Source organism: Cheilinus undulatus, linkage group 12 (genome assembly GCF_018320785.1).
Source record: "Cheilinus undulatus linkage group 12, ASM1832078v1, whole genome shotgun sequence".
In the NCBI taxonomy this organism is placed as follows: Eukaryota; Metazoa; Chordata; class Actinopteri; order Labriformes; family Labridae; genus Cheilinus; species Cheilinus undulatus.
The window spans coordinates 33667124-33677605 of NC_054876.1; the positions used below are offsets into that span (position 1 = coordinate 33667124).

Here is a 10482-nt window from a genome sequence, read left to right on the forward strand (position 1 = left end):
TGAAGAACTGAAAGTACAGACACTGAAATCAATTTTCAGTGACACTAATTTGTGCAAGATGGGTCGGTGAAGGTCACCAGCATTAACTTACTAATTTCTGAAAACACAAATAACCCCATTCTCTTTTTCTCAACCACAGATTTAGGTGCAAAGCAAATTTGCGACAAGCTGCAAAGCAGTGCAAAAACCTTCTTGACTATCTTACTGATCCACAAGACAACAAAGACAGCAGGTTTAAACCTTCATCACACTTTATTTACTGCAGAGCTGCTGTTACAGACTTCTAAATGAATCATAACACATCTTTGAAGCACAATACTTGAAATATTTGTTTTAAATGTTTTCTAAGCTGGTATAATGTGTAACTGTATTACTCAGTGGATTCTGATGATTATGTATGATTGTATACTGTTTACGGTACTCTGTTAGTTTTCTATAACAGGAAATATTACCCTTTTTTATTATTATGACCCCAAATAATGTAGCCCTAATAGCAGAGGTCAGATAATGTGATAAAAATCAGATAAAATTGAGTCTTAATCTGAAAGTAGTGTACTAGTAAGTTTGACATCCTTTATTTGACATCTCTATTAGTTAAGAATACAGTTTAAAACCATGTAGGACCTTGGTATTTGCTCAAATGTCAATCAGGAAACAGACAAAAGATTCATAGCCACCATCCTGCTCTAGCCAGTCAATGTGATTTTAGATACTATTGCTTACATTCATTGTGACATTCATACAGGGAGCATCTCCAGACTGTGCTCTCAATCTGGAGATGCTCCCTGTTTATGAGAGGAAGGTTCGGACCGTGCCTTTGACCAGGCCTCTGCAGATTGGGCACTTTCTCAGCGATGGTGCGCATTCTTTGCACACTACCAAGTGTCCACAGGGGATGAAGACGATGTTGACTTCTTTGTCCATGCACACCTTACAGGTACGTTCCTCCTGCAGGCGCCGCAGCTGCTCCTCCATGGGGAGATCTGCACAAATACACAGAAAAGTTTTTCAATTGCAAAATAAACAGCCAATAAACGTATAGAGCAGCAGTATACTAAGCTCTGTATAAGGTTTTGCTGTGTCTAAATACCTGAAAGATCTTGGCTGGGCGATGCAGCTTCGTTTGACTGGGCTGAGAAGGCATTGAGCATTTGGTGAGCACAGGTTTACATTGTGTATGGGTTTTCCCCCTTTTTCTTGCTTTGACACAGTTAGGTCTGAAAATATGTGATGTTAAATTAGAATACATACCCATGAGATCTCTGAGGAGGTGGACATCATTTTTCTGGATCCAGTTGCGGAAGACCTCAGCCGCAGCGTTTCCCTTGGTGAGGACGAGCTCGATCAGCCTGGCGGTCTGCTGCTGGGCAGATGTCTGAGCCTTCAGGCCACTGTACTCCTCTGGAGCTGCCGAGTTCAAGAAAAGTAGTTGCAATTCACTTTTTTTCAAAACAACGGAGGCTACAGCTCCACAATGAAGGCCAAAACAAATTAAAATCACTGGAATATCTCTAGATGGCATGTTTAAAATTATTTTTCTACAATTACAACAAAAACAAGAACTCTGCTTTACAGTTTAACATGGACTGACTGGTGAAAAAACCCTACATACACCATGAATCCATGAATTCAGTTTGGCTCAGTATTGCCAGGTCCTCCCTCGAAATCCTAAAATATTTTTTCAAATCACGGGTGTGGTCAGAAGATGGTAATGGTGTAAATGATCTTTTTCCAGGATTCAAAGGTGCCTTTAAATTAATATAAATGTGAAAAAGTAAAGACATAGACAATTACAATCTACATAATTTACCAAAAATATACAAGATAGCAGTTTTTCAATCAAAAAGCCCAAGAAAAATCTGATTCAAAGTGTGTTGACATTTTCCCATGTATGCACTACCAGCAAGGAGTGCCTACTCTACAAGTTAAGTTAAAAAACAGTTTCATAGCTTTGGCAATAGTTGTTCAAATCTCAGATGTAATACAAGGGAAAGTATTTGAAGATAACCTACACAACACATTTTGCTCCCGAAGGTGCTCCAACACCGGCTCAACACTCTTAAGACGCTGGATCAGTGCTGCCTGGTGTCTCTTCACAAAAGTAAAGCCATCTGAAAGAACGAAGAAAGTCTGAGCATTAGATCACAGAAAAATAATTTTAGAAGTCTCTCTGTGTCCACTTCTTTGTAGTTTTAAGTTTCATTTCTCTCCTGCTGAGGTGTGTCAAGATGCTACTGACAACACCACACGTCCTAACGTGGGTGTTCACAATAAAAGCATTCGAACAAAATAACTTCTATTGAGAACTGGTTGGAAACGGCATGTTTATCAATGCTTATGCTTAGCTTTAGCAGAGATGCTGGTGGGAATACAGAGCAACGGTGTTTACAGCTGCTTCTCCAGCCTTGTTAAACCCCACAGCCTGCTTCTTTAAATCATCATGGACTTAAAACAAATGATTAAGGAGTTCAACACAGTTTAAGCCACAATTTAAAAAAAACACTGCAGCATAGGGCTCAATATGAACCAAACTGATCTAAAGCAGCACATAGCGGGTGATAAAACCCTAGACCAGGGGTCATTACCGACATTTGTTCAAGAGCCAGATTTTGTCTTGACAGGTGCTTTGGGGAACAAGGTTTCAAATAAACTAGAATAGGGTAAATATTTCAGTCCTAATAACATTTATTGTATTAGGGTTTGTGTTTTCTTTCAAAATGCAAGCAATTTATAAGCATTAAGAGTGAGATCATTCCCTATTTACAGTTAGCAATCAAGATGTTTAACTACATATTTCAAGGACTGCCATCACAAGGTCTGACTGATGAAAAACACATGAAAGAAAAGAGGTCTATCGTTTTGATTCTCAGGCAGGAAAATCACATCCTGCAAGAGCCTGAAGTGAAAAGTTGGCACAGAAAACTGCAGATATACTCAACACTGGACCAATAAGTATGCGGTAATCATGCATCACATTTACTTAGAATAGCTGACGGGTAGATTTCTATATTTTCTATAGATTTCTAAGACACGAATCAAACACTAAGTCATTCCTGATAAAACTGTTGCAATCTTTATTATTTTTGGATTATTTGATAGCTGTATTGATTAAAAACAACAGATACCCTAAAAACAACAACATAGTTTTCCTTCTTCATTTAATCATTTGGGGAAGCTTAGGGGGGCCTGATATGGGACACCAATTGATAATCACTGCCCTAGCCAGACCAACAGGCACCCTGCTGTAGCACACTTGCCTTATGTTGCCTTTATTACACACATTAAAGCAGGAGAAGTGAGAACACGTTTTATCTGATTGATTGCTATGCTTCCTGTTAATCACACTGATACAGACAGGTGACATTTTGCTAGTTATCTGGCTGGTCTTCTATCTCAGAGCTACGCATGCTGATGTCTGGACAGACTGAGCTGTTGTCTGTCACATATCACTGCCACACTCACAATGAAATCAGTTATGACTCATGTCTACACTACAACACAAGGCATGCGGTTAAACCACTGATGACTGTGTTAAATGACATTACCGATGCTGGTTTACAACCACCACTATTTAGGACTAAATGTATTAGTTTTAGACACTATACTATACTGAATTGTGAATTCATGGTATATACATTCAGGAACTATGTTTTCATTGTACCCATAAATGTCTATTTTAACAAGAATTGCATTACAGTACTTCGGCCTCTCTTACTTTGTTTGTTCTTGGCTTTACCTGATGCCATGGCCTCCGCTAACATCTCTCTCTCCTCTTCTCTCTTCTGATCTTCGGCACTCAGCAGGTCCGAGACGAGCTCCTGGACGGTTCTGTAGTTCTCTCCACTCGTCAGGATCTTACTCTGGACCGTCTGTTTGACCAGGCCTCGCTCAAAACCCATCTCCAGAGCCGACTTTATCACAGGAGTGTTCATCATGACGGCGTCCTCTGACCGCTCCTCTCCTGGGCCAAGGTGGACCACTGAGAGGAGGAGAGAACAGTTAATGCACATAACTGTTCAGCTATTTAGCTGTTAATTATGGGTATGCTGAGTCCAAATATCTAAAAGTCTAAACATATCACTGATTTTATGTTGTCTGAAACTTACCAGGTGGATCCACAAACTCTCTGGAGTTGCTGTCTCCATTTGTTAGAAGCTTTTGGAGATAAGATAAAAGTTTTAAATAGCTGACTCAATGAAAAAAGAAGAACAGCATAAAAGGATTTATATCTTTTATTTTTATCTGACCTGCTCAAACAGCCGTGGGAAGCGAGCCTGGATCTGGTGAACAAACTCTTGTCCCTTTTCCTGGAGTAAATACTCACACCTAAAATAAAACACAGGTAACAGAAAAAGAAAATCAATATATGGACCATCCATTATAAATATAACGTTAAACACTTTATTGGATTAACATTTTAGAACAAAGTTAACAAAGTTCTTTATGTAGAAAAACAACATCACTACGATAAAAGGAAAACATGCACAAAAAATGGATTATATATATCATTTTTAAAGATTGACAAGGGACAACCAATCAGTCTCTTCCCAACAAACACACTGAATTTTATTTATTTTTCATTTTTATTTTTATTTTGATTATTTTTTTTATTATTATTTCTTACTGTTTTATATAATAGTCAGATTTATTTCATTATACATTGACTATTTTTGCAATTATTTGTATTAAATTTATATTATGTGTAAATATTCAATGCATTTTAATTTTTACACTGCTTTCGCAGTAATTGATCTTTTCATGCCAATAAAGCAAATTGAAAATTGAAACTGACAAGAAATTAAAAAACACAAATAAGTTAGAATTTAAAACAAGCTCAAGGTAAAGGACACAAATAGGTGATTTACATGAAACACTTTATGAAAGTGATTTTAGAGATTTACGATCTAAAACCCTACTAAATTATGTTAATAAACGAAACAATTTCAACTTTTACAAAGAAAAATCTTACCGAGGAAACCATTTAGCATGTTCCACCCATGGATCGTCTCCGGACTCCCAGCATCGCAGGCCTCCATCACAACAAAAACACTTAACGTCATCATTACGACCTTGAAGAAAAACAAAGGGTTTTCGGGTGTGAGAGGGAGTTTTGGGGATTTCAGAGGAAATAAGAAACAGTTTCTGGTGAAGATAACTGAAACACAAGACCAAGTGATTGCTTCTCTTCTCTCATTTCCCCTTTTTTGAGCCTGAAGTTGTAAATTCCTAATCTTTTATTGCTATATTTACACTAACATGAGACTATGAGACATCACCTTTATAATCAGATGTTTCACATGAGATTTGGGTCAGAAATTCCCTGCTTGATTTAAAATAACATACTCTAATGCTTATAAATACTCGTCTGCAGTGGAGATCCCCAAAACAGCTCAGGGGAAATAAACTATCAGTAATCTAGAGATGAAGTAATAACAGCTCTTTCGCCCCTTAGAATTCTAGGTAAAATTAGTCAAAAAAAGCCTATCCAGGAATACCCAAATTAATCTGAAGGCTGTGTTTGAACCAAACAAGGACCCTTTAGAAAGGTAAAACTCTGAAGTGTTACCATGAAAAGAAAGACGTGCAGACTATTTTGAACAGGCTGCTCTCAGGCAGGCCACTAAGATTAGACATGATCAATTTCATGGTTTACATATAGTTTACATATAGTATAAACTATCAATTATTATCTTTCATTTGATTTTTTCTTAATTATTTTGGGGTCTATTTATTCAGATAGCACAGCTGAAGAGAGATAGGAGACATGGGGAGAGAGGAGAGAGAGTGGGAGGAAGACATGCACCAAAGAGCCCCAAGACCAGGTAACGATCCTGCAACCACATTAATGACTATGGCCTCTTTTTATAGGCGCCTGCTCTATCCACTGGGCTAAACTAGCACCATTTACTTTGATGAACACCTGATGATGGTCTGTCCAGTATTCCCTCTAGCGCCTTAGACTGTTTTCCATACCTACGTAGTAGAAGCCGGCTTTAGAAAGCTGATCAGGTCGGACGGGGATACGAGACGGCCAGTTGACGAAGGTGAGCAGCCTCTCCTCACTCTGCTGCATGGCCGGGTTAGAGACATTACTGAGGGTTGGAGCTCCTCCGGAGACTTGAGAAGTCACTCCTCCAGATGCAGCTCCAGTAGCTCCTGCCAGGGACACATTGTCGGCTCTGTCGCCACGCACAAATCGACAGTTTGGATAATGCCTCTGATGTTCGGACACAGCTCTATCTCCTGGTTCCCAGTTACTCAACTGGAAATGCAAAAAATAAAAATAAAAAATAAAAAAGAAAGTCAATCAAATGCATCTGCTTTAAAGCCTGTTAGAAAGCGCTTTGAGTATAGTAAATGATATTTGATCCAATGATAACATTAAGAATAAGAATTAAATAAATTAGTGAGTATTACATCAGCTACACGTTCCCTGTGGCGATAGAGACACACCTGTCCTCCACAGCTGAAGCAGGCCACTCGGTCCCCTTGACCCAGGTAGTAGAAGCCGGCCTTGGCGAGCTCTGCGGGAGTTATGATGGAGAGTGTCCAGGGGTGAAAGGAGTCTAGGCGGTCCTGCTCTCTGCGCATGCTGGGGTTGTGACATGTTGGTCTCTGGTGAGACATGTCCTCTATGCCGCGAGAGCTGAGAGGGCTGGAGGGCGGCGGAGCAGAGAAACCCATGTTTAAGTAGCCCACTGGCTCTTCCCCTTGACCTGCAGTTGGGTTAGAAGCAGCAGGGCCTGGAGCAGAAATCTAGAGAGCAAAGAAACAAAGTGTCAGATAGAAATATTGGGAATATTTACAGCCAACTTACTTCTTTATGGTAAAGAAATTGCTTTTGAACTTACCGGTATGGCCGGGGCAATGCGGAGTGGCGAGAAGGCAGAGTGAGAGGAGGAGAGCAGGTTGGCTGTAGACGGGAGGCTCTGGATGAAGGAGCAGGAAGGAGAGAGCTGTCTGTGTTTCTCTGTCGGACAGTCTCCCGCCTGCCAACCTTCTGCTGTCACGTTACACCTAAAACACTGAACGCGGTCACCCACGCCAGTGTAAAACCAACCAGCCCTTGCCAGACTTCGCTCTGTGACCCCCGAAGCCGGGAAACGAGCAAAGGTAGAGATTCGATAGAGCTCTAGGGATGAAAATAACATCATGTTGACTCATGTCTTTGATATTATATCAAAATGTAAGAAATAAAATAAATACATGCCAGTATTAAATATAAATTTGGTGAAAGTAAGTACAAAATGAAGTTGGTACCTGAAGAGTTGTCATATTGCAGGTCAGGTGGGGCTCCATTGCGACACAGCCCCATTAAGAACTGGTTATTTTTTAGTTGAACAAGAGTTTCCATTTTTGTATTAAAGAAAGTTTATTTAAAGGTAAAAGAGATGTCCTTCAAAGGGAGAGGGGTTTGAGAAAACCCGAGGTCTGATCTTCACAGAGACACAGTAACTCACACCAAAACGGAGAATGGTAAAGAAGATGTGGGGGCAGAGAAGGTGGAGGGACGGAAAAGTAAAAGAGAAAATGACTCGGCTAAGAGCAAAATTTAAATAGTGGAGAAGAAACAAAACCTAGCAGCCGTCATCTCACAGTAATGGATACAAACTGCATTAGGAACCTCACAGTTTCTAATCTTTCTTCCTTAACGTCACATTTCTGACACCTTTATTAATTTTACCTTAAGGCACTACCTCTGACTCAACCAGTTGCAGAAACAAAAACCACGTGTGTGGTGAAAAGCAGCTACTATTTCAATAATGTGAGAAGACTGAGATGAATTCTTAAATAATAATAAAATATCACCAAATAAAATCACCCAGGGTCTGCACACCATTTATTATCTTGTATAAGAAATAACAGCATGTTTAATACATCTAATAAATTAAAGTCAAACATAATTTTGGTGATATTTTGTACAAACATAAAATTAAATAAATGTATTAAGCACACACAAATGCATTGACACAGACCAAGGGATATGCCCTCTCAAACCCCTCCCCCCGCAGCGGACATCTCTTTTGTGGGTGTTTAAGCCTCCATAATTGAATTCTAAAAACCCAATAAGAAAATGTTTTATCCTCTCTTAATTAGGACACTTCTTTAATCTAATACCAGCAGGATCTGCAGACAGAAAGAGAAAAACAAACATAAATTTATTTGGATTTAACGTCATAAAAGTGTAGATAGAAATTTAATGTACGGATTTGATTTTTTTTAATTAATTACGGTCATTTCCTGACAATGTCGGTGATATCCTCGACATGCACAGGTTAACTTCCGGAAAGAGGTGTTAAGGTGTAATGGGCGACCATGCTAACTGGTGACTTTCAGCGGTTTGTAGTGATACCACCCTTTAAAAATAGCGCATTATTTTTTCATTGCAGACTCTTCAGTGGAAGTATTTCGCCATTATGATGAAAAAATAAACAAAAGGGCATATTCGAGGATTCTCACTGATATATATTTTTGAAACTGTGCAACAACTACTGATGCAATCAGCTGAAAGCCACCAGTTAACACGATCACTAATTCAACCGGTACACCGGTTAAGCTCAAGCTTTGTTTAATTAAATTCTTTTAAAACTAATGCAGCTATGTCATTGCATACTGGGGAGGGAACTTAACAGTTTAAACGCTGTTTTCAGTAATTAAGTGTTTATAAAAATGCATTTATCTTACAGTTGCTGCATGACATTTCAGAAATGACCAGTTCGACTACATCAGCAAGTACTAGCATGCTAACGCTAGCTGATGCTACGTTTGCTTATTCCTGTGTTCATTAATCTTTGTAAAGAATAATATAAATACCACTGTGAAATCCTACGTATTTGGTGACGCAGTCATACAGGACAGTATGTCAAACCGTGGGGGGAACGTTTCCTCCTCTGTGGGGTAAATAAAGACACTCACCTTTGTTGTAGGCAGTGGTGGAGCGGAAAGTCCCTGAATATCCAGGAAGAATGCCGTCACGGACACCGCCGCCTCTGGCTGCTTCCGGGTGTACGAGAAACAGAAACAGGGGAGAAATAGAAAGATATGATGGACAAATTAGAAATCCCTTGGGTTGTACCAGTCTCTGTCACTGGAGACCAAAAGCCCCACGGGTTTCTGGAAATTAGTCAGCTGTAAAACTATGTTTAACCCCTTAAAGCACGAAAACATAAATAATAGCCAGAAAATTCTAATTTTTGGAACTGAAATGTTTATTTAACTTTCTACTGGAATTTAAAAAAAATCCAAATTTCCATAAAATTCAACAAATATATTTTCAGTATCTCATTCCATTCATTAGGTGTTTTGGTAACTGATAATCCACTTGAGGGCTTTTTTTATTATTATTAATCAGATTGTATTCATGAGTTTGATGGGGTTTTTTTTTGGTTTGTTTTTTTGAGTAATTTATTGAGCACATTCATTAGAAGTATCATAAAAGTATGTATCAAACATGATACAACAGGGTTAGGGTTAGGGGTTAACCTGTTACCTGGAAATGTACTCCCTCTTTCAGATTATACACACTCTTTGTGTTTTTACTGATAAGTCTTGGTGCTCCCCCAAGCAAAGGTGTACACATGTAAACATGTAAAATAATAATGTTATTGTTATTGCTATTTTTGTTAAATTTTTATTGTTTGCCCATTTTATTCTGTTGCTAATTATTTGTTCCTCTCACTGTTCAGATTAGATAAAGGTTTATCTATTCTGAACAGTTTACTGTTTAATATGTCACTCAAACAGCAAATTCAATTACTCCAAAGTTTAAAAACAAGGGTTCGCTAGGTTAACATTTTCAGTCATTATAGCTATAAGACCCTAGTCTGGACCTGTTGAAATTATTATTGTTGTTATTATTTGCCTGAAAATGTTCTGTTGGGTCATTGTAAGTACACTCATATTTTGTCCATCTGTTGATCAAGTGATTAGCAAAACAGTTCATTCTTTACTGCAATATTTCAACTGAAACAACGATCTCAAGAATAATTCTATATAACTGCACAGAGCTGTTAAAGGCTCACATATACCAATAAAAATCCTATGGCTGTTTAGGTGTCGTTAATACGTGATAAATTCGCACCAAAACTGAACAAAATACATTCAAATGTTGATATTATCAGTTGAAGGCGCACAATCAATGAATACAACCGCATATATTAAAAAAAAAAGTTGACCCAATCGCATAACCGTCACGAATGAATTTATATTTCGGGCCTATTTTCATCCCTAATATCATGCAAGCATTAAATTTAATACAGTGTCAGAATGAATGATCTCCCTAAGTTAAACTACTTACCAAGAAGTCTTCATGTGGATAACCCAGACGGTCTGAACGAGTCAAAAAGCTGAGTTTTCAAAACCCAGTCTGGTATTTCCCTGAACTTCCTCCTCTTAGCTCCTCCCACAGTATGTTTCATGATGCGTCAGCCCGGGGCCAGGTGAAATTTATAAGTCCTCTCAAAGATTACATGACATAGTGGT

At 38.6% G+C, this 10482-nt stretch overlaps 1 protein-coding gene across 2 annotated transcripts; it reads right to left on the bottom strand.

Moving 5' to 3' along the window:
* Nucleotides 1-233: 233 nt before the first annotated feature.
* birc2 (baculoviral IAP repeat containing 2) lies at nt 234-10364 on the bottom strand. 2 transcript variants are annotated; one of them, XM_041800767.1, is made up of 14 exons: nt 10298-10364; nt 8917-8997; nt 7261-8127; nt 6852-7132; nt 6418-6756; nt 5974-6262; nt 4970-5069; nt 4248-4326; nt 4107-4155; nt 3737-3979; nt 2013-2111; nt 1252-1407; nt 1091-1132; nt 234-983 (listed from the first exon to the last, which is right to left on the bottom strand). In XM_041800767.1, the coding sequence occupies exons 3-14, from the start codon at nt 7352-7354 to the stop codon at nt 790-792; spliced, it is 1965 nt and encodes a 654-aa protein (XP_041656701.1). In that variant the 5' UTR covers nt 7355-8127; nt 8917-8997; nt 10298-10364; the 3' UTR covers nt 234-789. The 2 variants fall into 2 exon arrangements, with proteins under 2 accessions (XP_041656701.1, XP_041656702.1); XM_041800768.1 differs by having other exon boundaries at nt 6454-6756; nt 10298-10363.
* Between the last annotated feature and the right edge of the window lie 118 nt (nt 10365-10482).